General features: G+C 38.7%; 2 protein-coding genes across 3 annotated transcripts; both read left to right on the top strand.

Moving 5' to 3' along the window:
- Positions 1 to 70: 70 nt before the first annotated feature.
- On the top strand, positions 71 to 9741 carry washc2c (WASH complex subunit 2C). Of its 2 annotated transcripts, XM_079248385.1 has the most exons (31): positions 71 to 184; positions 1136 to 1279; positions 1431 to 1595; positions 1748 to 1816; positions 1909 to 2082; positions 2168 to 2261; positions 2343 to 2404; positions 2503 to 2559; positions 2654 to 2749; positions 2900 to 2984; positions 3153 to 3212; positions 3342 to 3469; positions 3589 to 3673; positions 3751 to 3804; positions 3883 to 4080; positions 4184 to 4341; positions 4434 to 4544; positions 4890 to 4982; positions 5065 to 5163; positions 5253 to 5360; positions 5447 to 5616; positions 5770 to 5869; positions 5987 to 6406; positions 6520 to 6648; positions 6738 to 6839; positions 6967 to 7041; positions 7254 to 7313; positions 7791 to 7994; positions 8088 to 8780; positions 8870 to 9041; positions 9145 to 9741. In XM_079248385.1, the coding sequence occupies exons 2-31, from the start codon at positions 1136 to 1138 to the stop codon at positions 9288 to 9290; spliced, it is 4311 nt and encodes a 1436-aa protein (XP_079104511.1). In that variant the 5' UTR covers positions 71 to 184; the 3' UTR covers positions 9291 to 9741. The 2 variants fall into 2 exon arrangements, with proteins under 2 accessions (XP_079104511.1, XP_079104512.1); XM_079248386.1 differs by lacking the exon at positions 7254 to 7313.
- Positions 9742 to 10566: 825 nt separating this feature from the next.
- On the top strand, positions 10567 to 22120 carry zfand4 (zinc finger, AN1-type domain 4). The gene is made up of 10 exons (XM_079248668.1): positions 10567 to 10879; positions 12488 to 12793; positions 14451 to 14526; positions 15167 to 15234; positions 15436 to 15622; positions 15913 to 16057; positions 17228 to 18451; positions 18670 to 18724; positions 20356 to 20473; positions 21065 to 22120. Exons 2-10 carry the CDS (start codon positions 12610 to 12612, stop codon positions 21198 to 21200), a joined length of 2193 nt encoding a protein of 730 aa, XP_079104794.1. The 5' UTR covers positions 10567 to 10879; positions 12488 to 12609; the 3' UTR covers positions 21201 to 22120.

Consider the following 22120-nt stretch of genomic DNA (forward strand, 5'->3'; position numbering starts at 1 on the left):
CCGCCCCACTTTCGTTGTGTTGCTAAGCAACGGCAGTCAGGTGACTGTCTGCAGACAGAACATGGCTGACCTGTCAGAAGACCAATGAGGGAAAGGCCAAATTTTGCATAATCGATCTTACTTTTTTCATCGTTTCTGACTACAGTAAACCGTCGTGGACAGCATTTGACCAGAGTAGTTGAAGGTAAGCGTGAGAACGCTTAATGTCGCAGTAATATATCACTCTACTGCTCAGAACAACAGTAGTCATCGTTGGTTTTGGTGAGCTAAGTTAGGCTAGCTGCTAGCCAAACAGTCCCGCTCTCTTCTGAAACCAAATTTTTGTGAGAGGAAAGAACATTTAGGCAACTTTGCGGGGATATAGCAAGGTGCTCTTCGCAAATGTGCGAGGCTATTGCCAAGTCAAAGGTATCTCATGTTGTTAAAGTAGCAGTAAATTTGCATACTGCCTTGGAAGGAAATTTACAAGTCAATGTATTTTGTGATCATACGATGTAAGTGGAAGCTAGCCACATAAAGCAGGAAATCATGGGACCTAAACCCTGGATATTTAGCTAAGGTTTATTGACACTTAGCTGTTAGAGATAAAATGCACTTGGTGGGTTTTTAAAATGTCAGAACTAGATAGAACATTGTTGTAAAATCACCAGCAATAATCATCTTTACTTTGATATAGCAAATATCTAATTGATATGTCACTTTTATTTTTATTTTTTTTTTAATTAATCGATATAGAGCATCCATTAGAAATAATCTGGCTGTCTTTTTTTTCATAACTTTAGCTTCTGTGGAACAATATTTATTTTTGGTCTGAATTAAAATGCATTGTTAATACAGAAATTTTAATATTATTACTGTTCATATTATGTTTTTATTAATTAAGTAGTTTTGTTTTTATTCTTTTTTTTGGTAATAATTGCTTAAGTACAGTTTGACTAAATACAAGAGCTTTTTGAATTAAATAATAGCTGTTTATGTTTTTAACATATGTATAGATTCGAATAAAATAGTAATATTATTTCAGACAAAGAAAAGTTGTCCTCTAGTTTGGATTTTCCCTTCATGGTTTGATAGGGATTTAAAAGCATGTATGAATTATTGATTCTATTCATAATAACAAGTGATCTGATTGCAGATGAGTGCGTTCCCAGAAGGAATTACAAATGGCCCAAGCAGAAGTGAACACTTGGATAAAGATGCTCAGATTTGGGAGAGACCTTGGAGTCTCGAAGAGATACGCCAACACAGTGGCAACTGGTCTTTGGCAGCTGATTCTGGAGTAAGTCTGTTAATTTGGAATAAGCAGAAGAAATAGAAATTTCCAGTTTTACAAATAGTGTGAAAAATGCCTGGTCATATGTTGTACAGGTGTTTTGCAGTCACCTTCAAACTTATCCCTTTTACTTGACTGGGTTTCTCTTTTTTCACAGCTCTTCCTCTTTCTTCAAGACTTCTCACAGCGAATGTTGTCAAAAACGCATGAGATTGAAAAGCAATTGGACAGTCTGATCCGTGACACCAAGGCCACCGACAGCCGCCTGCACTCTGTCTTCAACGACTTTCTAATGCTCTCTAACACACAGTTTATAGAAAACGTAATGTTTACCATTAAAATATATATCTTGTTGTAATACATAATCATTTATGTAATTTCTTTGTCTGAACTTGGAGCCACAGGTGTTGCAGAGGGAACTTTATATGAAATAAACTGTCCAGTGACAGAAATTTGTTCTTATATTTGTTGCAGAGAGTCTATGATGAAGAAGTAGAAGAGACTGTTCCTAAGACCGAGGCAATGGAAAAACAGTCTGAACAGGTGCATTGACGTGAAGAAAAGCAGTTCACAGGACTCTTCATTTTTTAACGCTTAAATAATTGTTATATTTGTTTTTTGTTTTTTTACCAAAGGAGAAGACTAGAGAGCAGAAAGAAGCAGAGCTGATTCCTAAGATGCAGGAAGCTGTGAATTATGGTTTAAAAGTGTTGGAGTCAGCCTTTGAGCATCTAGACATCAAAGCAGGAAACTCTGATTCGGAGGATGAGGAAGTCGCATACCAAACAGATGCTATCCTGGAGCCCAAGGTGTGCTGTTAGTTAAAAAGGAGTCTGTGGGGGGATGGTCTTTGCATTAATGTGATTTTATACGTTGTTGTTCCCCCTCTTCCAGGATCTATATGTGGACAGACCACTGCCATATCTGATTGGTTCTCAGGCCTTCATGGAACAAGACGATGTTGGACTTGGTGACCTGTCAAGTGATGGTAATATTTTGGTTATATCTTCTTCTGCACTGCAATGTGGATTGTATAGAGAAAATCACTCTGACTGCTTTCTCTTTTTAGAAATGTCAGTTGACAGTGACAGAGACAGCGTGATTGAGAGTGAGGATGACAAAGACGCAATGGTATGATGGTTTTGTTTTTTGTTTTTTTTCATACTTTCAAAGTATTTTTTTTTTCTTTTGGGAAAATCAAGAAATTCTTTTATTCATTTCTTCAACAGCACTCAGATGATGACTTTGATCAGGAAGATGATGAAGTTCGCAATAATGTCCAAAAGGTAACCAACATGCAAGTTTGTCTGGCACTTAAAATACTATATCACATTCTAAGCAAGTGTGTAATGGTGAATTCTTGCTGTTGCACTAATTTAGAAGTCATCCATGATAAGTTATGAGGAGGACGAAGAGGAGGAGGATGAAGATTCTGACATATTTGGAGAATCGGACAAGGAGGATGATGATGGAAAAGTATGTCTGTGTTCACGGAAAAGAAATTAACCAGAGCAGGACAGAATGAGTGTTTTGATAATTTGTCTTTTTAATCTAAAAAAAAACTGAGATTTTTCCAACGCCAAAGAGGAACAACATCTGCTCTGCTTGTGCTCATGTCACTTTCAGAACGCAGGCCCCTCCTCCTTTGCTGATGAATTGGCTGCCCGGATTAAAGGAGAAACCGTTAACAAAGCTGAGGGAGATCGAGCATGTAAGTTCCTGCTTCTGCTGGAGCATCTCATCATCACTATCCATTCCTTCATCTCACTATGTTTCATTTTAGCTAAAGCTTGCATTGAAAGCATCTCATGGTTGAGTGTCATCACTGCATGTGCATGTTTATGGATGTTTTCTTTCTGCCATTTCATTATCTTGAAAGCATTGACATCTAAGAAGAAGAATAAAGGCAGAAAAGAAGCAAAGCCTGCAAAGTCACAGGGTAGGACATTCAGTCATCATCACTGAAATTCCAACTTTTTATTTTTTTTTTTTAAACTCTGAATTTCACAGTCAGTGTGCAGACTTGTTGAGCCATCATATTTAATCTTGTTAATGCACATTGTAACAGCGGCCGAAGAGGACAGTGATGACATGTTTAAGCCACCAAGGATGGATGATGACGACTTGTCTCCATTTGGAAGAAAAAGCGGCCTCTTCAGTGGAGGGAAAGGCCTCTTTGATGATGATGATGATGAGGTACACTAGACTACATGGTTTTTAGTGCTTCATCCAGTTGTTTTAATTCCCCTTCAAACAATTTTTTCTGTCAAAATTAGAATTTTTTTTTTTTTTAAACTTTCTGATATGTCATTCAGGGTGATCTTTTCTCTGAGGCACCAAAACCTGTAGAAGAGAAACGAGTGGTTACTGAAAGCATAATAAGCACAGCTGTGGCTGCAGGTAAGACAGCAAAATAAAATGAAGTGCATTAAAAAGGGGAATAGCAGATTGACACAAAGTTTTACTTTTCCATTCAGAATCTAGCAAACCTGAAAAGAAGATACCAACTGGTGCTGTAGCAATATTTCCAGGTAATAGAAGCGATATCAGATATCAGTTTCTGGCCGTTTTATCATCTCGGAACAAACTAAATCCCTTTCTCCCATCAGAGAACAACCTCTTCAGATCGGGCCACCACTCTGATTCAGAGGAGAGCAAAGAGAATGGGAGTCCAGCTGTTAAAACTAATGCCATCCCCAAACAGATTCACATAGGAGCTGGAGCTGCAGGTGGAGGAGGCGGGCTGTTTGATGATGAAGATGAGGATGATGACTTTTTCGGTAAAAGCCTGAAAAAGTCTAATTCTGGTACGCAACTGAAAACGAGCATTTTAGAGTCCATTTATCAGCTTGGGTTATGGTGAGATCTTCATTTTTTCATTTGTTTGTTTGTCCACCTTCCTGTTTTTAGCTGTACAGGAGAAACCTAAACCCAAGAAGGCTATTGACCTTTTTGATGATGAAGATAATGAGGATGGTGATATATTCAGTGACAAGTACAATACCCCAACTGTGAGTCAAAGCAAGAAGGAGGTGGTGAAAGATAAGGACAAACCCCCTGAGAAAAAGGTAAAGACAGATATGTGTGTACTGCTGAACAGGATGGCTCACAGCATTGTATTAGATTTGTCCTTATGTTGACATTTCACGGCCATGTTTAGATACTGCCAGGAGCTGTCTCCATGTTTGGCCCTGGGACTAAAAGCTTGCTCGGTGAGGGCCTGAAAAAACGGCAGCAATCCACCAGCGAGGAGTCAGAGAAATCTGAGGAGGTTTGAGCCGAGTATTGTTTAACAATTTTCAACAAACAAAATCTAATTTTGTGTGTTTTTACACGTAAAATGACCATTTTCAACCTAAAACAACAAATGGGCTTCGGTGAAAAGATTTAAACATGTATCATATTTAAAGCTGTTTATTTCAGTGTATTGTGATGCAACTTATTTCCAAAGTTGCAGCAGTGGGCTGTGGTGGGATCTCCACCCATTCTTTCTTTTAATCACGGTTCTTCTCTAAAAGGAAACATCTCACTCTCAGTAGAAAGAAATATTGATAAAAATTCCTGTAAAAAGGTATTGATCTAATTGTTTATAATGCTAATTTACTTTTAATTTCAGAATGGTCCAGTTACCGATGTTCAGAAAGCGGTAGTTGAACAGGCCCAGAAACCTCAGACCAGAGGCCTCTTTTCTGACGATGAAGATGCACAGGTATGGCTCGCAGACATCGGTGGAAGAAAATGCTAAAGCTGATGGGGATTTAATTAACGTTACTTTATTTTACCTTCTGCAGGTATTTTCTGCTGTTCCTAGGAGCCAGTCTAAGCCTGAACCAACAAGCCTGAGCAAAGCCAGCAAAGCCGCTCCGTCTTTATTTGACGATGAAGAAGAGGTAACAACTATTATGATTCACAAAGCTAAGTAAAATAAAGCTGATCCTGTTGACAGTCCTTCAGTCTCATCTGCTTGTTCTTCTTGCAGGATTTGTTTGGATCTGCAGCTAAATCTAAAGCAAAAGCGAATCAATCTACAGCCTCCACACCACAGCCCAGCAAGGCTGTGTCCAGCTCCCTCTTCAGCGATGAAGAGGTATGAGATTGCAGAATGTAATGTCATCCTCTCTGCTAATGTGTCCTTGGATGTGTAGGATGACACTGTTTTTCTTGCAATGGCAGGACCAATGGTTAAGTTCAAAAAGTGGAGCGACAAAGTCTGACACCAAGTCAGGGGGGATGAAAACCAGCACCAGTGCCCCATCCAGTCTCCCCAGCAGCAAATCCTCTCAAAAGAGCAGCCTGTTTGATGGTGAAGAAGATGACTTATTTGCTCCCACAAAAGTGTCAAGGTATTAACATTGTTTTTTTTTTTGTTTTTTTTTTTAATGAGACACTTTGTAAACACAAACCACACTATGCTTGGGTAGGTGTGAAGTAACTTTTATCAAAATGCTTTTAAAAATATTCCTTATCATCTTTGTCTTCTGGCGCTCTTCATACAGTCAGAAGAAGCCCCAGAGGGTTGCTCTTCTGTTTGAAGACGAGGGTGATGATGAAGATAAAGGATCCCTGTTTGGCTCTATGTCTGATGCCCCATCTAAAGTAAGTAGCTTTAATATTCACCATGTTCAAAATTTATAATGAAAATTAGATTCTGGTTTATCAAATGATACTATTTAGTTTTACTCACTTTTAATTCCTTTAATCTGTCATTTTCAGATACCTGTTGGCTCCCAGTCATCCTCACAGTCTGAGGCTGCAGCTTCTAGCACAGCAGCAAAGGACAAGCAACCAGAGCAGCAGAAACCCGCAGAGACAAAAGCTGAGATTCTCCCAACTTTGCCATCGCAGGAAGGCAATGAAAGTAAAAAGAAACCTGTCGGAGCGGTCAGTCTTTTCGGTGGAATCGACGTTCTTGCCAACAAGAAGCCAAAGAGTCCGCTAAATGAGACAGACGACGATGACATTTTCCAGTCAAAGGAAAGTCCACCACCAGTTGTTAAGAGGGAGGAAAAGAAGGAGGAGAAGGGCAAGACAAATGCAGTTAGTCTGTTTGACGAGGAGGAGGACGACGACGAGTCGGATTGGAATGATCCAATATTCACATCCAGTAAGACCACAGCGAGAAAGGCACTAAAGGTTTGTCTTGGTTGAAAGTAGATCAAAATGGGGTATTAAGAATTGTTTACTCTCTGTCTTTTATTTCTTTCTTTTGTTTCTGTTTTTAATTAAAGCCTTTTTTTTTCTCACAGCCAACAGAAGAGCGACCGCAGACAAAAAGCACAGGTGTCTTCCAGGATGAAGAGTTGCTTTTCAGTCAGACTCAGCAGAAGGACAATGACCCAGATGTTGACCTTTTCGCCACCTCAGGGAAATCTGCGGTCAGTATATACTGTTTTGTTTTTTTCTGTAGTGTAATGCAGATCCTCTTACTTAATTTTAAGTATAGATTACTGTGTTCTTTTTCCAGAGCTCGAAGCTTAGTTCAGAGAAGCCAGCAACACAAAGTCTGTTTGCAGATGATGATGAAGATGACCTTTTCAGCACCATCAAGCCAAAACCACCTCCACCGGTAGCATTAAGTTTTAGGAACTTGTACTCGTTACCTCTGCTACAAGCAGTGAAAACTGACTGTCTAATAATAATAGTAATAAGAATAATAGTCAATAAACTGAATGTCTCATATATCTAAATTTCAGAAAGTAACAGAGAAACCCAGCAAACCTAGTGACAGAGCACCGCTTGCAAGTCCTGAACCTGTGTCAGAAATCCAGGTAAGTTTTCTTTTGGCTTGAACTAATGTATCTTGTTTTGTTTCTAAACCATTAGCCCACATTGTTGTTACTGATTTAATTTTTTTTTTCTTTTACTTTCTTTATTTTCTTTATTTGTTTATAATGCTGTTAATTACTCACTCACCTGTATGTTAGTGCCATTGTGCCATCTTTGGATGTAATTCTGATCCTGCTGTAATGTGATTACACAGAAACCTACAACAAGCCCTGTAAAAGCTAAAGATTCCTCATCAAGGATTGGGAAACTTCAAGTAATTTTATTGGTTTTTTTTTTCTTCAAAATCACTTCAAATCTCAACACCTGGCATTTCTCATTGGTTCTTTCTTATGAAAGATCCTCCTTTTTCCACTCATGTTTTCTATTTCTGTCTGGGTTTCTTATTTTCCATAGTCAAAACTTGGCTTTGGCTTAGCAGCACGACTGTGTATATTAAAATTTCATTTTATTCAATACAGCTTATTCAGTAGTTCTCGCACTTCCTGCTCTTGGTCCATTTCTATTTCCAAACCTTATTTTCCATTTTTCCTTAGAGGTATTTACAGTTAGAATTGACACTCAACTGCTTCATCTTTCCTATAAAAGTGCATATTTGAGGCTCAAAAGTGTACAAACTGAATATTTATGTGGAAAGTAACTTGAAATATTTACTGCTCAGGGTTCAAAGTATTTTTCCAGCCTTGATTTCCACATTATTAATTCACTTGGGCTTTGTTAATTTTATCTACAGGCCAGTCTAATGATCAACCCTGCTGCATTGCTCCCTGGTGCTGTATCCAGTATGTCTGGAGCTCCCAGTTCCTCCTCTGGGGTGTCCAGCTCAAGCCTGAGTCCCAGTCCTGTCACAACTCCTGTCGGAGTTCTTGCAGAGAGTGACAGAGGGGTGAGCTTTGATACGCCGGTCCAAGTCACAACTTTGCAAAGCGCACACAAGGTGGGTTTTTGTTGCATGTTTAGGTGTTTTTGTAGCTTAATCTTTGTTTTTAACATTGGCACATAAAGTTTGCATTAATCTCTTGTCATGTAGAGTCGTGTCAAAGGTTCTCAGCTTCGGAGACCCCAGTCCAGAACGGCGAGGCAACAAGCAGCCCAAAGATCTTTGGAGGATAAAGAGGAGCGCCTTGGAGATCTCCCTGGGCCAAATGCTGGTCTATCAAGTTTAGTGTTACCTCCACCAGACAAGTCCAGCCAGTCACACTTCAATCCAACATTACCTAACCCAGCTGTGTCTCCAACCATGTCCACCCCCTCACCCCCACAACCTTCAGCCTCTCAAATCACCCCCCGGCCCTCAGAACTAACCCTGCCAGTATCGACAAATGCTGGAAAGAAGGACCCTGGTAAGGACAGTAGCATGAAAGTGCTCCCTTCTCCTGATGATCTCTTCGGTTCTGATGATCTGTTTGGAGGAAACCCAGTCAATAACAAGCCCCCCGTAAGAGAAAGTGCCAAGATTAATAATCCTCAGGCCAGAAGTGGACTTGCACTGAAGAAGGACAAAGATAAAAGCACACTCCCATCCATTTTCGACGACAACACAGATGACCTTTTCCAAAATGTTAAGCCGCGGACGACCACTAAGAAAGCCAAGGCTTCATCTTTTTTAGAAGAAGATGATGACGATGACATATTTCGAGTCAGCAACAGTTCCACCCCCTCCTCCACCAGTAGTAAAGAAATCAAGAACAGCAGTAGTTTTTCAAAGCAGGACATATTTCAGGTGCTTATATTTTATGCTTATATCTTTATGATATATCTGTGCTGTTTTATGTTTAGTGTCTTCCCTCACTGGCTGAATTTCTGTTCCAGGACGAAGAAGCCAATGTGCCTAAAGTTCACAACAAGCACAAAGAGAAGAGCATTGATGCCAGCTTGTTTGATGATAACATAGACATTTTTGCTGACCTGACTGACACCTTCAAACCAAAACCGAAGTCTAAGACAAAGGGAGAAAACAAGTCAATATTTGATGATGACATGGGTAGGGAACAAGGGAGGGAATACAATATTCATGTTTTATAATGTCTGTCTTTTTAATGTGGCATAGTTCAGTAAATATCTTGTATTTTCATTGTTCTTTACAGATGACATCTTTTCAGCAAAAACAGTTAAACCAGTGGCAACGGTTCCCCAGAAATCAAAGAAAAACCCACCATCCCAGGAGGCCAGTACTGCAGCAGATGCAAGCAACATATTTGATGACCCACTTAATGCTCTGGGTGGAAACTGATATTTCAGGAGTGGCCAAATTATGAATTTATTCTTTTTGTCATTGAGAGATCACTGCAAGTTATAAGATACACTGTTGATAGAGTATTTATTATAAATTCATATAAATACTGTGGCTTATTTTTGGCAGATTAAGAGTCTAATCAAAATTATTCCAATTATCTTCCAACTGCTTTTCCCAAATCATCCTGGCATCATAGCTGATACAAACTTTGTCTTTATCATACATAATAGCACTTTATAAGCATATAATATGCTTAGCCTTGAGGCCGGCAGAAATTAACAGTAATTCTTTTTGTTTGTTTTTTTATTATTATTATTTTGGCTTTTGCCTTGTGAGATTCCATGTCTTTAGGTTTGTGCCATATCATTCTTGAGACATCTACATGTTTACTGAATGTCTTAGTCATTTTTGACAATGTTTTTATTAAGAAATTTATCCATTTCTTAACTTTGGCTGTATTAAAATGAAAATTCTTTTTTAATAACTAAAAAGAAACATATTTTATCTGACATGTGTGATTATTTCTAGTCTTATGAATTTCAAATGTCAGTTTAGGTATATTAATAGTTGTGTGATGTCATCAGAAAACAGGATCATTATGGTTCTATATAGCTCTCTCTTCCACGGCAAGGTTCCTATTTTGATCTGGCAGAGAAAATGCAGGTTCAGAGTTTATTCAAATGCCCCAGTTTCCTACAACTGTATTAAAAACTGTGGGAATGTCAGGTTAAGGAGGAAATATTAATTTGGTGGCTGGATTGTCTTTCACTTTTTTTGTTGACTGGTATACTCTGCAGAATATTGCAGCTATTTATCCCAAGAAAATATTTACCAGTCAGTAAGCTATAGAATCCGGTCTCAGAGATCGAGACTGAAACTTAAATACTGGTTTAATATCTGTTCATATCTATATAGTGGACTTGGACTATAATAACAGATTTCACCAAATATTTTCTGGACATTAATTGTTTGTATCCCTGCGATGGACTGGCAAGCTGTCCAGGGTGTACTCTGCCTGTTGCCCAAAGCCAGCTGGGATAGGCTCCAGCTTCCCCGCGACCCTGAATTGGATTAAGCGGTTTAGAAAATGAATGAATAATTGTTTGTAATTCTCTTATTTACTATACTTTTTAAGGCCAAGTCCTCCTTTCTTTCTTTTCCCCTCATAAATAGCCACATAATTGGTTGTATGAAAGTGGTGAACTTCTTGTCCCGCCTCCCGGGCTGTTCATGATTGGTTCCTTTAACTATCAATCAAATGGGAGTCATGGAGGTTGTGTTCTGTCGTTTTTGACAGGTACGAAGATGTCGCCAACCAGGAGAAAACGGCGACCAACTATGGTCAGCTGTTTCGTTTGTTTCCTTTATAGCTTTTAAAATTATACGCGATGCTGCTTAGTATTGAGCGTTACCCTTCGAAAGGTACGTACGAAGGGCAGAAGTGAAGCCTGTGAATGTAGCAAAACAGCCTACTAGCCGACCACTGAGAAAGGAAGCCATTGTTTGAGTTGTTGGCTAACATGGCAACGAAAGCTAACTGTAGCAGCGTCGACTAGATGGGCGCAGGATCGTTGCTGATGGTGCTGGTAAGTGAGCTTTGATAAAAAGATCGATGTAAACAAAGGCTTAAAGTGTATAGTGAAGAATTGTTGCATATAACTACTTGCATGGCAGGTATTTTCTAGCATTAGATAGGATTTGTAATGCCACGGCTTGAACTTCATTCATCTCCGTCGTTATGCAGCGAGCTAATATACTTGTGTCCTCTTGCTAAGATTTTACCATAGTGCTGCGGACAAACAGAGCAAGATTAGAAATTGCTTGGGCAATCTGGATTTAACGATTACTTTTACTTCAACGCTTTATGATACATTTCAGTTTGTTTCTTTTTAATGTAAGGCCCATTCTGGCTACCATTTAATCTGAATGGGTGCACCTCAAGCCTCCATCCACATCTCAGAGACAACTGTGCCATAAACCTCATCCTCTATTTAATATACAGGAAACTTGCTTTACAGACGTATTCTTTATTTCTCCTTTTATATGTTATAACATATCCTATGCAAACGCGTAGTTCAGTTACAAATTGGCTGGTTAAATTACTTTGACGACTCTGTCGTTTTAGATTAGGCCTGTTTTTATTGTAGCTTTTGTTGCCTCTCTTTGTCATTTTAATCAAATAAACACACGTGACACAGTTATTGTTATGAAATAAAAGTTTTGAACTTGGTTATTCAGTAAAAAAAAAAAAAAAAAAAAAGTGCCCCAAATTTAAAAATGCACTAATTGTCGTTAAAAACCATGAATATTTATACAGAATATTGATACTATTGCAACCTGAAAGAAATTTTGTTTGCATATGACGCCTGGAGTGATAACTTGAGCTCCCTCAGTAACATTTCTTGCATTTCTAGTGAAGTTTCTGGTGAAAGTTTAAATGGTCATGGTCCATAAATCTACTCCTGCAGCCTGTGGCTAGCTGTTTTCCAGAACACATGATATGCCATTTCATTAGCTTTTTACTTTACACAGGAGATGTAGAATGTTTCCATGACAAATTTGCATCCTATATTTATGTTACTGTTTCTAATTTTGAGGGACAGTAATTGTATTATAAAATGAAGATATTGATATTAAAATATCAAATTGGATGTATTGTATTCATATCAAATAGAAGTGTGGAAGCTGTAACCCACTTGACTAAATTTATAGCCTATAAGATGTTTTAGTTAACTTACAGAAAGTGATCTGTCAAAAGCTGTGGTCGGCCACAAGAAACTTTATGCCATGAGCTTATGTAACACACCTGATCTTCTTGAATTTTGGCCAGAGGATTTAACATTGCACTGAATGTTTTATGAGAGGACTGCACATGTCTCCTACCACTGACTACATGCCTCTGTTGTACAACAGTTTGTCCACTTTTGAACATTTGCTACAAAACAATGCTTTGACAGATGTGCCTTATTATAATTTTGTCTCATCAATAATTTGTATGGTTGGTTACCTTAATTGAAAAGTGTAAAAAAAAAAAAAAGTCAAAGCAAAGTATTTCGCCTGAATTGGTTACTACTGAGCTTGTCACTGCTGCTCACATCACTTGTTAGAAATCTACACAGATTGTAATAGTTTTTACACGAATCAAACCTTTTCCACAGTGATGGCCATTTGTTGTGTCTTGTCTTTACTTACAGCGTCGGTCATCCTTCATGATGTGTGACAGTAATGAGGCCAGTGAACAGTTGTCCTCCTGCTCATCTCGGGCCAGTCCCCCCATTTCACCATCCTCCTAAAATCTTTCACCAACCCTGCCAAGATGACTGACAGGAAAGAGCCACCCTTCTTTAATGACGACAGTTTGGGAGCTTTTCAGTATAAGCTCCCATTCTATGACACTATGGAGCTGTTCATAGAAACCCTCACAGGGACGTGTTTTGAGCTACGTGTGTTGCCCTTTGAGGCTGTTATTTCAGTCAAAGCCAAGATCCAAAGGCTGGAAGGTAACATTTTTACTAATGTGTAATTTGCATGTTTTAGTTGGCTGAAAAATGCCAATTTACATGTCAAAAAACTAATTATTGCATTAGGTGGGGATCTGAGAGATATTGATTATTTTCTACCCAAAGATGGCATTGAAATACAGTTACTGGACAACTTTTTATTGAATATTTCCTTCTTACATCTTTAGAATACTACTAATACTAAAGCCAGGTTTGCACAACAGTGTCCTGTTTCTAATTCTTCTTGGGATTTTTGTAGGTAATGTCCTTTAAAAGTGTTTACCAGCCTAGATGGGTGTCCAATGTCTCACTTGAAGTTCTATTGATTCTGCCATTTATTGGTCGAAATTAAATCTTATATTCAAGATTAAGTTAAATTATTTCAAAGATTAAAAGACTGTATACCAAAATGACTAATGTAATAGCAACAGAAAAAAACATAAATTAAGCAAGTTGGAAGGAAAATGCTCTAAAATCTGTGATGGGCAGAGGCTGGTGTAAGTTTTGTCTTGTACTAATCTTTGTTATGCATGAATGAATGCCTTTGGCTACACTAAAATGCAAACCAATATTCTTAAATTAACCTAAATAAGTTAACAGTGTGGATAAGGCATCACCACATAAAAAGTCTTTTCTGATTAGCTAAACTTGAACCATGGTAAACTGTAGTCAAGGCAACTAGAAATTGTCCTGCTCTGTGGGACTGGCAGACACAAGCCAAGTAAAGTATTAAACTTACCCAATTATTTCTGACTTGCTGAATTTAGCCTTGAATTGTTCATCAAACCAAATGGAAAATTATTGGAATTTTACATCTGTAACCCGGGTTTACGGCACCATCATAGTTACTTTGTTCAGTAGTTAGACTTGATGTGCATGTGAACATGGCCTTTGATGCTGTCGCTGCGTGTTAAGGAATAGTCTCTCTTCATTTGATCTTAGTATATACTCTGGTATGTGGGGTTGGCATCTAGGAGGTTATTCTCAGATTTACTGTCACATTTATTTGGTACATAAACAGCTATGTTTTTATTTAGACTAATGCAACCAAACAGATTTCAATAAACTGTGGATATACACTTTTTTAATTTGACTTGTAAGTAAAAAGATCCAGCTGTTGGAGACTGTGTAATGTGTTTGTATTACACAACATTCCTGTGGACTCATCTGTTTGTTCATCTCCTAAGGGAGGCAGTAAACATGCCAGACATCAACACAGCTCAGTCTGTTCGGCAGAGTTGTTGAATTAAGCTGCAGTTGTTTTTATTTAAATTAACATTATATCTCTTTGGCTTAGTGTCAAAAGGACCTGCTGTCTCCATTTCTCAAAGCTGTTCTCAGCTTTGGTCAGAAAGACCTTGGAGTGATTATCACAGTACGTTTATTGCAAATTGTTATAACTGTGCAATGAGAGACCACTGCTCAGGCACTAACACTGTAGACCACCCCCAGTTTTTTAAACTTGCATAGTATAAGTTGTTGGTGCACCTCTTTCTTCAGCAATTTCATGATTTTGTCTTTAGGGGGCAGACATAAATCATTTATCGTGGAGACACCTTGCTCATGAGATAAGTGAACTCAGTCTGTGAATATGAACAGGTTCTTGTCAACTTTGGTTGTTTTCTCTCCTACCCTCTCTCTGTAACTGTCTGTAAAGGTATCCCTGTTGCCCAGCAGCATCTTATCTGGAACAATGTAGAGCTGGATGATGAACATTGTCTACATGATTATGGGTAAATCTGTTCCTCCTGACTTTTTCAGAGTGCTGACACCAAGATTAAAAAATACATTCCAAAACATATCACAATTATATGCAAAATCGTGTGAAAATACTTGCTGTCACTAGATTAGTGACACTTGGTACAGGTCAACATGCTTTAGATAAGCCAGAGATGTAGAGCTGTGTGAGACAAGCAACACGCCTTCATATTTAGAGTCTGTTCCTTGACTGTTGTCATTTTATGAGTTTACCCTCCAGTGCTCTGCTGGCTGCAGATGGTGGTATTGTTATGAATGCTTGTCACTTAATTTTCCACATGAACAGCCTCTTGTGAGATTTTGCCAAGCTCCTCTATCACACTGCAGCACACTTTTGAAGTTTTAGAAGCAGAGGGGGAGAGAAGGAAATGAAGCATCTGCTCTTATGTGCCAATTGTTTCAGTGCAATTCCCAGTCCTGTACTTCAATTCATCTGGAGCTCATTCTGTCCCTTGATATGTTGTGTACACTTCAGATCAGAGCCTCTGCCTCAGAAGTAGAGCTTTTTCCACTAAAGTGCAAACACTTATTTTCGGCTTTCACATTTTCTTTACATATACTAGACTAATTGAAGGTTTGTGTGTTGTGTATGAAATATTCTTTTTGCATTTACAGCATTGCAGAGGGCTGCACTTTGAAATTAGTCTTAGCTATGAGGGGAGGCCCAATTAACACCAGGAGAGGTGAGAAACCAAAGATCTTTGCATTCCCTTGATAACTAAGCATTTATTCAGTTATTTTTTGGGAAACAACATATTTCACACTTAACTTATGCATTGCTGTTGGACAACAGTACCTTTCTGCAGTGATTATGTGTGTGTTTGTTTGTTTTAACATGTATTTGTATATAATTAATTACTCCCCCCTCTCTCTTCTTTTGTCAGTTACTGTGGAGGATCCTGTCAAAGAAGTGGCCGACCTGATGGAGAGCACAAAGGAGGATGGCTGGGAGAAAAACCTGGCAAATAAGCAGGTCACATTTGTGGTCTATCGTGAAGGTGACCAACTAAACTTATTTCGAGTTGTTGACAGAGGAGATGGTACCCTGACTCCTCTGTCAGAATCTCTGAGGTATGTTGTTATATATTGTTCCTGTGCTTTTACATTCTCTGAAATTCCTGTAACTAAATGAGGATGGAACTTGAAGAATTGGATGTTTTTAAACATGCTATTACAGAGGAATCAGAAATGTGATGACTGCCATGTCGTATAGGGAAAATACATGATTATAATCAAGTGTAAAGTTAGGACTTCGCTGAAACTTGTTTGGGTTTAGCTGAGTTCATGTCTTCTGTGTTTTTATGTAATGCATATTTATTTAATACTGTTGAATGAGTAGTTTTTCCTATCTTGTTCTCCAGTGGTGGTTCAGTGTACAATGTGTATGCAGAGGAGGAGGATGGAGAGAGTTCTGCAGCTGCACAGCAGAACCTTGAGAACTCTATCACCATGACTAAAATGAAACTGCTCAAAGCCAAGATGGAGGACATGAACCTCAACAAGAAGGTACAGGGGTCAAAGAAACCTATTAAAATTGTCCAGTCAATCCAGATATACACATGACCTCTACAAAATGTTAATTTAATTCACATTTTCACACATTTTTTATTCATAATTGAGTAATAAAAATGTCTCTTAAAGGAATATATGTTTATTTAAAACAAGTTTCATAATCTGAATATGAATTTAAATGCAGACACTGCTACAAAGAGAGGGCATTGACAGTTTTAAGCAGGCATTTAAACTCTTGGTCTTTTAAACAAAAACAACTAAAAAGCCTCAGGTTTTTCAGATTTGTGTTGCTAATCCTGTGAACTTCTTAAAGAACTTATGTCTTTTATAGAAGTAAACCAAATTATATGTAAGAGGGCTGTGACGATGTGCTTTAGTCCTGATTGGATTCAGATCTTTTGGGTGCCGATTCGATTTACGTTGTGATTCTCATGATTCCTCAATATTGCTGATTTTTGTAGACTTAAAAACAAAAATAAATGTACAAAACGTTTTTGGCTCGTCATTTTGTTTTTTGTTTTTTCATTTCAATTAGGAAAAAACAATACAATACAGTAGCCAGACCATCATTCTGCTGCTATAATGCCCAAGAGGACATGTGAAAAGATCAATAAAAATTACAAAATTTTTAAAATGTGTTATTTTTATTGATTTGAAAAAGAAATAGATTGTTTGACAAAAAGATAGATTTAAGAATTGTGAAGCAAAAAATCCAGATGTTTTATTTTTTTATTCGATTTTCCCACTCCTAATATGTAATGTTGTCATCCTTGTGCTTGTCCAAGTTAAAGACTGAGAATGGTTGTCTACAGGCAGGCTGGATTATCTGGCAAAAATTAGCACCTTTTTTTTTTTTAATCTGGATTTTATATATACAATATACATATATAAAACAAATAGATAATTGTATTTAAAAACAGTGTTTAGTGATGTTTTAATGCTTTTCATACGGGGTGGCAGCCACAAATTATACAATTTTGTATCTGACACTTGCACTGTAAGAATTGGTCCTTTTATATTTTTACTCATAACTAAGGAGGTAAAATGTAGTGATGAAAGAGCCACAGTTAATTTCTCTTTTTTTAATTGGATGAAGGAAAAATTCTGCGAGTGTACCAACCATATGAATAAAGTTGACATTTTCTTTCTATTTATGTTCTGCAGAAGTCAGCAAAGATAAAACCACGGGCCCCTGTTAGCCCACATCCATGCAGCAGCTCTCCTGGACCCACAAACACGCGACACTATCAACGCCTCTTTCGCTCCCTTCCACAGATTAACCAATCTCGACCGACAATTGCTCCACTACCTCCGATCATAGACCAAGAATCCATCGACCCTTCTCCACCACCTGCTGCTGCAACTTCTGCCCATTTGACAATCCCAAGACGGTCTCCTTCTTCTTTCTTGTCACCTTCTTGTTACATGCTTCAGGAAGAGGAACCATGGGAGACATGTGCACCTTTTGCAAAGATCCGCCCCCCTCCCAAAGTGTCCCGAATGGATATTGGCAGCAGCAGATTGATGAGAGACTGTATTTACCCTCAGCTCCCACCACTCTACACCAGGATGCCACCTGAAGCCCCTTTTGACCCAATTGAACCTTCAGGGGAGACCGTGGGGTTGGGTTTATTAGAAGAAGCAGTTGGTGTCATGGCTACACAGCCTGGAGCCCCTTTTGAGGAACTGGCAGACCCTCTGAGACTGGATGTGACAATCCAGCCAGAGGGTGGCCATCAACCTCTCGATGTTGGAGCTCAGCACCAGCTGCCGCACTCCCCCTCCCCACTCAGCCCTTGGACACTTGGCACGAGTGATGCGCCCAGCAGTGGAGCTGACGGAACACAGCTTGGCACATCATTGCATATTAGCCCCCCCTCTCCACTAATTGCCTCCACTTCACCATCCACTTCAGCCAGAATGCAGTCTCATCCTTTTGATTCCACACTTTGTTTACAGCCTAACCTACAAGCACAATCTTCTGTGAAACCAGGCAGCACATCCCCTCATCTCCCAACCCCTCTGTCGATTCATCCACCACGTCTTTGTGGCGTCAAAGTAGAGTCACCTGGCAAAAGGCCAGAGCTCATCTCTAAGAGAGAAGCAAGAGGCATCACAAAGATGGCAAACCAAGCCTGTAAGGAGCCAATTGGGTCTCTGAACAACTCAAATTTAATTGCCTCTCTCTCTACAAGGGCTCCAGACTCCAGCAGCAGCAGGGACAACCTTGGAGAAAGTCTGGGACTTGCACTGACTTTGCCTCCTGCCACTGCCTCAAGACAGGGCAACCTTGGATCCAGGCTGCCATCCATCCCTACTAACAGGTTCCTTCAGGATGGTCTCATTAGACAAATGTCGCCATTGCACCGAGCAGCTGCCACTTACAGGGTAAGTACAGACAGGTATCGGTGAGGCTCCCATCCCTGAATTCATGAAATGGTATTCATAATAAATATATGATCTATTTGCTGTTTAGTAAATAGACTTTTGCCCAATAAGTATAAGCTTTTCTTAAAATGAAAGATATTTATGATTTTCTAAGAGTTGAGGATAGTTGTTTTATTTATTTATTATCTCTAAATGATTTCCTGTTTCTGTGTTCCCAGACCAGTAACTCTCTTGCATCAGCTGGGGGAGTCCTGACTTCTTTTGGGACAATAGGTGAGGGAGACACAAAAACACATGACATACAAATTATGACATATTTGCGCTGTTGGTTTTGGACAATAACAGAGGAAGCAGTTTTCATTTGAGTTGGAGCTCTTTAAAGGTGCAATCACATATTTAAAAATTTATGTAAATTCCTTCTGACCATGTTGTATGAGCACTGCAACAGAACACCCCCAAGGGTTTTAAATATTCACCAATTCAACATGTGCAAGAGAAGCTCAAACAACACCCACCATACATACTTCTTTATTTTGGTCACTGACAAGCTCAGTTTTTTTTCTTAGAGAAGAAATGAATCCATCAAGTGGTGAATTGAGAGTGCTGAGATTTCCTTTTATTGGAAATGCATTAGTGGTACTTTGTTTTCTGGATGCTGACTTCTTACTGGTTAGGATGTTTTAATGAAGTCTGCATTAAAACAGCCTAGCCAATAATAGCATATTAAAAACCTTGGCTAATCCCAGTTTCTATGTTGACTGCATATTTTATGTCCTGTGGGCTCTGTTTTGTCTATACATCTGCAAATTCATATTTACATTATTATTATTATTATTAGTTAGATTCAGTGCTGTTAACTGAGAGGACCCTGTATAACAACAGGGAGGTAAGCTCCACTTGATGGTACGAACTGATCATTTATTTTGACAGTCATTCTTTAAGTTACAGATTAAACTTACTGACTGCGTCTCACACAAAGACCAGAGTATCAGTGTGCTGCACTACAGTCAGGGAGTATCTAAGTTAGCACAACCTTAGCAGTGCAATGTAAATGAAAAGCACTCATTCATGATTATACACAGCAAAGATATTTGAACTGAACTTTGAGACATGTTGAGTCTTGAATTTGACAACATTGTTGTGAGCTTACCTGTCGTCAAGCTCCACTCAGCCCACCCTGTAATGTCACCTGACTGTAGCTAGGTTACTGAGAACGAGGCGATGAGGACTGAATGGAGTCAGAGTGATATCTATGGGACAAGAGTCACAAGAACATCATTCTGTGTGATTCTGACACTGAAATGCGTAACTGTAAATTGGAGTTTAATCAGCAAAACGCCTGCCGATGATGGTTATTTTGAGAAGAGTTATAATCAGCTAATTTAATAGTCGATACCAAAACCATATAAACTTTGATTCGGAGGAATAATTCTGTGGAAGATTGTTTTCCTATTATTATTATTAGATGACTGACATGAAGCTGCAGATGTTACCGCTTCTGTTTAATATCATAACAAGTTCTTTATGTGTTAGCTGGTTTAAAAACACAAAAATGAAACAAAGAAATCTTTCTGACAGATTATACCTGAACACAATAAATAAAGAAGTGCTTTTTGCCATCTTCTGAGGCTTGTTTTGATCTAACCTTTCCCCCTTCATCGACGATCAAGTCTTGAGTGATATTAAAAAAGATGAACAAATGACAGCAAAGCGAATCGTCACACACTGGACAAAATGTCTCCAACATCCAGCTAAACACCAGGAGTACTCAGAAAAATACAACATTAAAAGACGGAGGGTGTACAAAAAGTTGTAGAGATACAGCATCCCAAATCTTTTTACAAAATGATCTCTGATTTTTTTTCTGTAGTAGGATATCTTAAATGTTTTTCTTCTGCTCTCAGGCACTCCAACATACCACCTACCTCCAGTCAAAGCTCCCACAGGCACCAAGAAGAAGAGCTCAAAGCACTGCTTCCTCTGTGGCAAGAAGACTGGGCTGGCCACCAGCTATGAGTGCAGGTACACTGACACACTGCTGTCTGACTTAAAATCTTTCTAACCCCTAACCCTGCAGTACAAAGTGGTCCAGTTCTTGTTTGTTTTCTCTTCCTTTCTTATCTTGTTTATACCTTCAGGGAAACAAGCATCACAGCTTGCTCTGTAAAACTTATTGGCTAAATCCAATCCAACACACATGCGCATGCACACACAACATCTACATGCATCTCATCCTTCTGCGTCTGTTTGCCGGTGCTCACACTGAATGATGCAACAGTTTGTAACTTTAATTTCCCATCATTGACCATTTGAAGTTTCTGCTCTCACAGCTGGTTTATAAGAGAGAAATATCCTGAATATTAATGTTGGTAAATGATAAAAAAAAATGAACAGGTCTGAGGCGGTGTTACTGCATTGACTAATATCCTGTTTCAGCTGAATCTCCAAAATCTAAAGAGGTATTTACTTTGTATAAAAAAACCGAGATAGCTGTAGTTATATTCAGAAAAGTAGCTTACTGGGTAAAATGATTATGTTTTCTGAAAAAACATGTCTTTTTGTTAAGAGCGGGGTTTCAAGGACTACAAGCTGAAACATCTGCATTTTTTTCAGGTGTGGCCACAACTTCTGTGCCACCCACCGCTACGCTGAGACACACGACTGCACTTTCGACTACAAGAGTGCGGGCCGGCGATTTCTGCAGGAGACCAACCCTCTTATCAGCGCTCCCAAGCTGCCTAAGATCTAAACCCTACAAGCCTCACCTCTCGGAGGATGAGTAGTTCAACTGACTGCGTGGGAGGTGGAGGGGGGGGTCATGGTCATGGCGGGTTCCTTCTAGGAGCTCATACACCACTGTGTGCTTTTGTTTTTATCAGCCAAGTCTGCTTGAAATTGTAATGATTATTCTGTAAAGCCAAGTGTGAACAGAACAAACAAACGTGGACTGAAATGGCACAGAACAAATTTTCGTCTCTTTACAATGTGAAAATATTTATCCCTTGTGTATGTTACTTTTTCCTTTTTTCTTAGTGGGGGGAAAAAAAAAAACTGCATGTTGTTAGGTAGATTTTACTAAATATATCTGCTGCACGTTTTTCTTTTCTTTTTCCTTTTTTTTTTTATTAATAGGACTGCTGTTGACTTAATTTGACAAGTCTTTTACAGATGCACTTTAGAACTATATTTATACGTTTGACCTTACTTTTTGTCAGGAAGCTGCATACATGTCTGTGTTTGTCTAATGGAGTGTTAATGTTATCCAGACTTTTATATACTGCACATCTAAATGTCTTTTCTTACCTGGGCACATACAACATCACTAACAGCATTTTTTTTAAAAGAGAGAACAGTACACCCACTTATTGATGAAATACTTAATATTTATTAATGAATACTACTTATTTAAATTAAAAGTTGGTTTTAAATAGTAAGTATGCAATGTGCGTAAGTGTGAATGTCAGTAATCGGTCTGCCTATGGATTAAACTGTATTAGGACTGGGAGGTGGGGTAGGTAGGTTATAATGTTTCTGGTGTTTCTACAGTGAGGTGTTTGCCATAAAAAAAAATCTTTTTTAAGTCTTTTTTTTATTGTTCAGCTTTTGCAAAAACTTTAAATGCTGGTCAAGTATCTACAGGGGTTTGATCTAATAAAGTTTCTTTCCAGA

This window comes from Telmatherina bonti (genome assembly GCF_933228915.1).
Source record: "Telmatherina bonti genome assembly, chromosome: 11".
NCBI classification, from domain to species: Eukaryota; Metazoa; Chordata; class Actinopteri; order Atheriniformes; family Telmatherinidae; genus Telmatherina; species Telmatherina bonti.

What these genes read in the sequence shown, in the direction of transcription:
- washc2c (XM_079248385.1), top strand. Translation starts at nt 1,136, where the DNA reads ATGAGTGCGTTCCCAGAAGGAATTACAAATGGCCCAAGCAGAAGTGAA. An exon ending in TTCGCAATAATGTCCAAAAG is followed by an intron (nt 2,560 to 2,653) that starts GTAACCAACATG and finishes GCACTAATTTAG; the next exon opens with AAGTCATCCATGATAAGTTA. An exon ending in CCCTCTTCAGCGATGAAGAG is followed by an intron (nt 5,361 to 5,446) that starts GTATGAGATTGC and finishes TTGCAATGGCAG; the next exon opens with GACCAATGGTTAAGTTCAAA.
- zfand4 (XM_079248668.1), top strand. Translation starts at nt 12,610, where the DNA reads ATGACTGACAGGAAAGAGCCACCCTTCTTTAATGACGACAGTTTGGGA. An exon ending in ACATGAACCTCAACAAGAAG is followed by an intron (nt 16,058 to 17,227) that starts GTACAGGGGTCA and finishes TATGTTCTGCAG; the next exon opens with AAGTCAGCAAAGATAAAACC. An exon ending in GAGCAGCTGCCACTTACAGG is followed by an intron (nt 18,452 to 18,669) that starts GTAAGTACAGAC and finishes CTGTGTTCCCAG; the next exon opens with ACCAGTAACTCTCTTGCATC.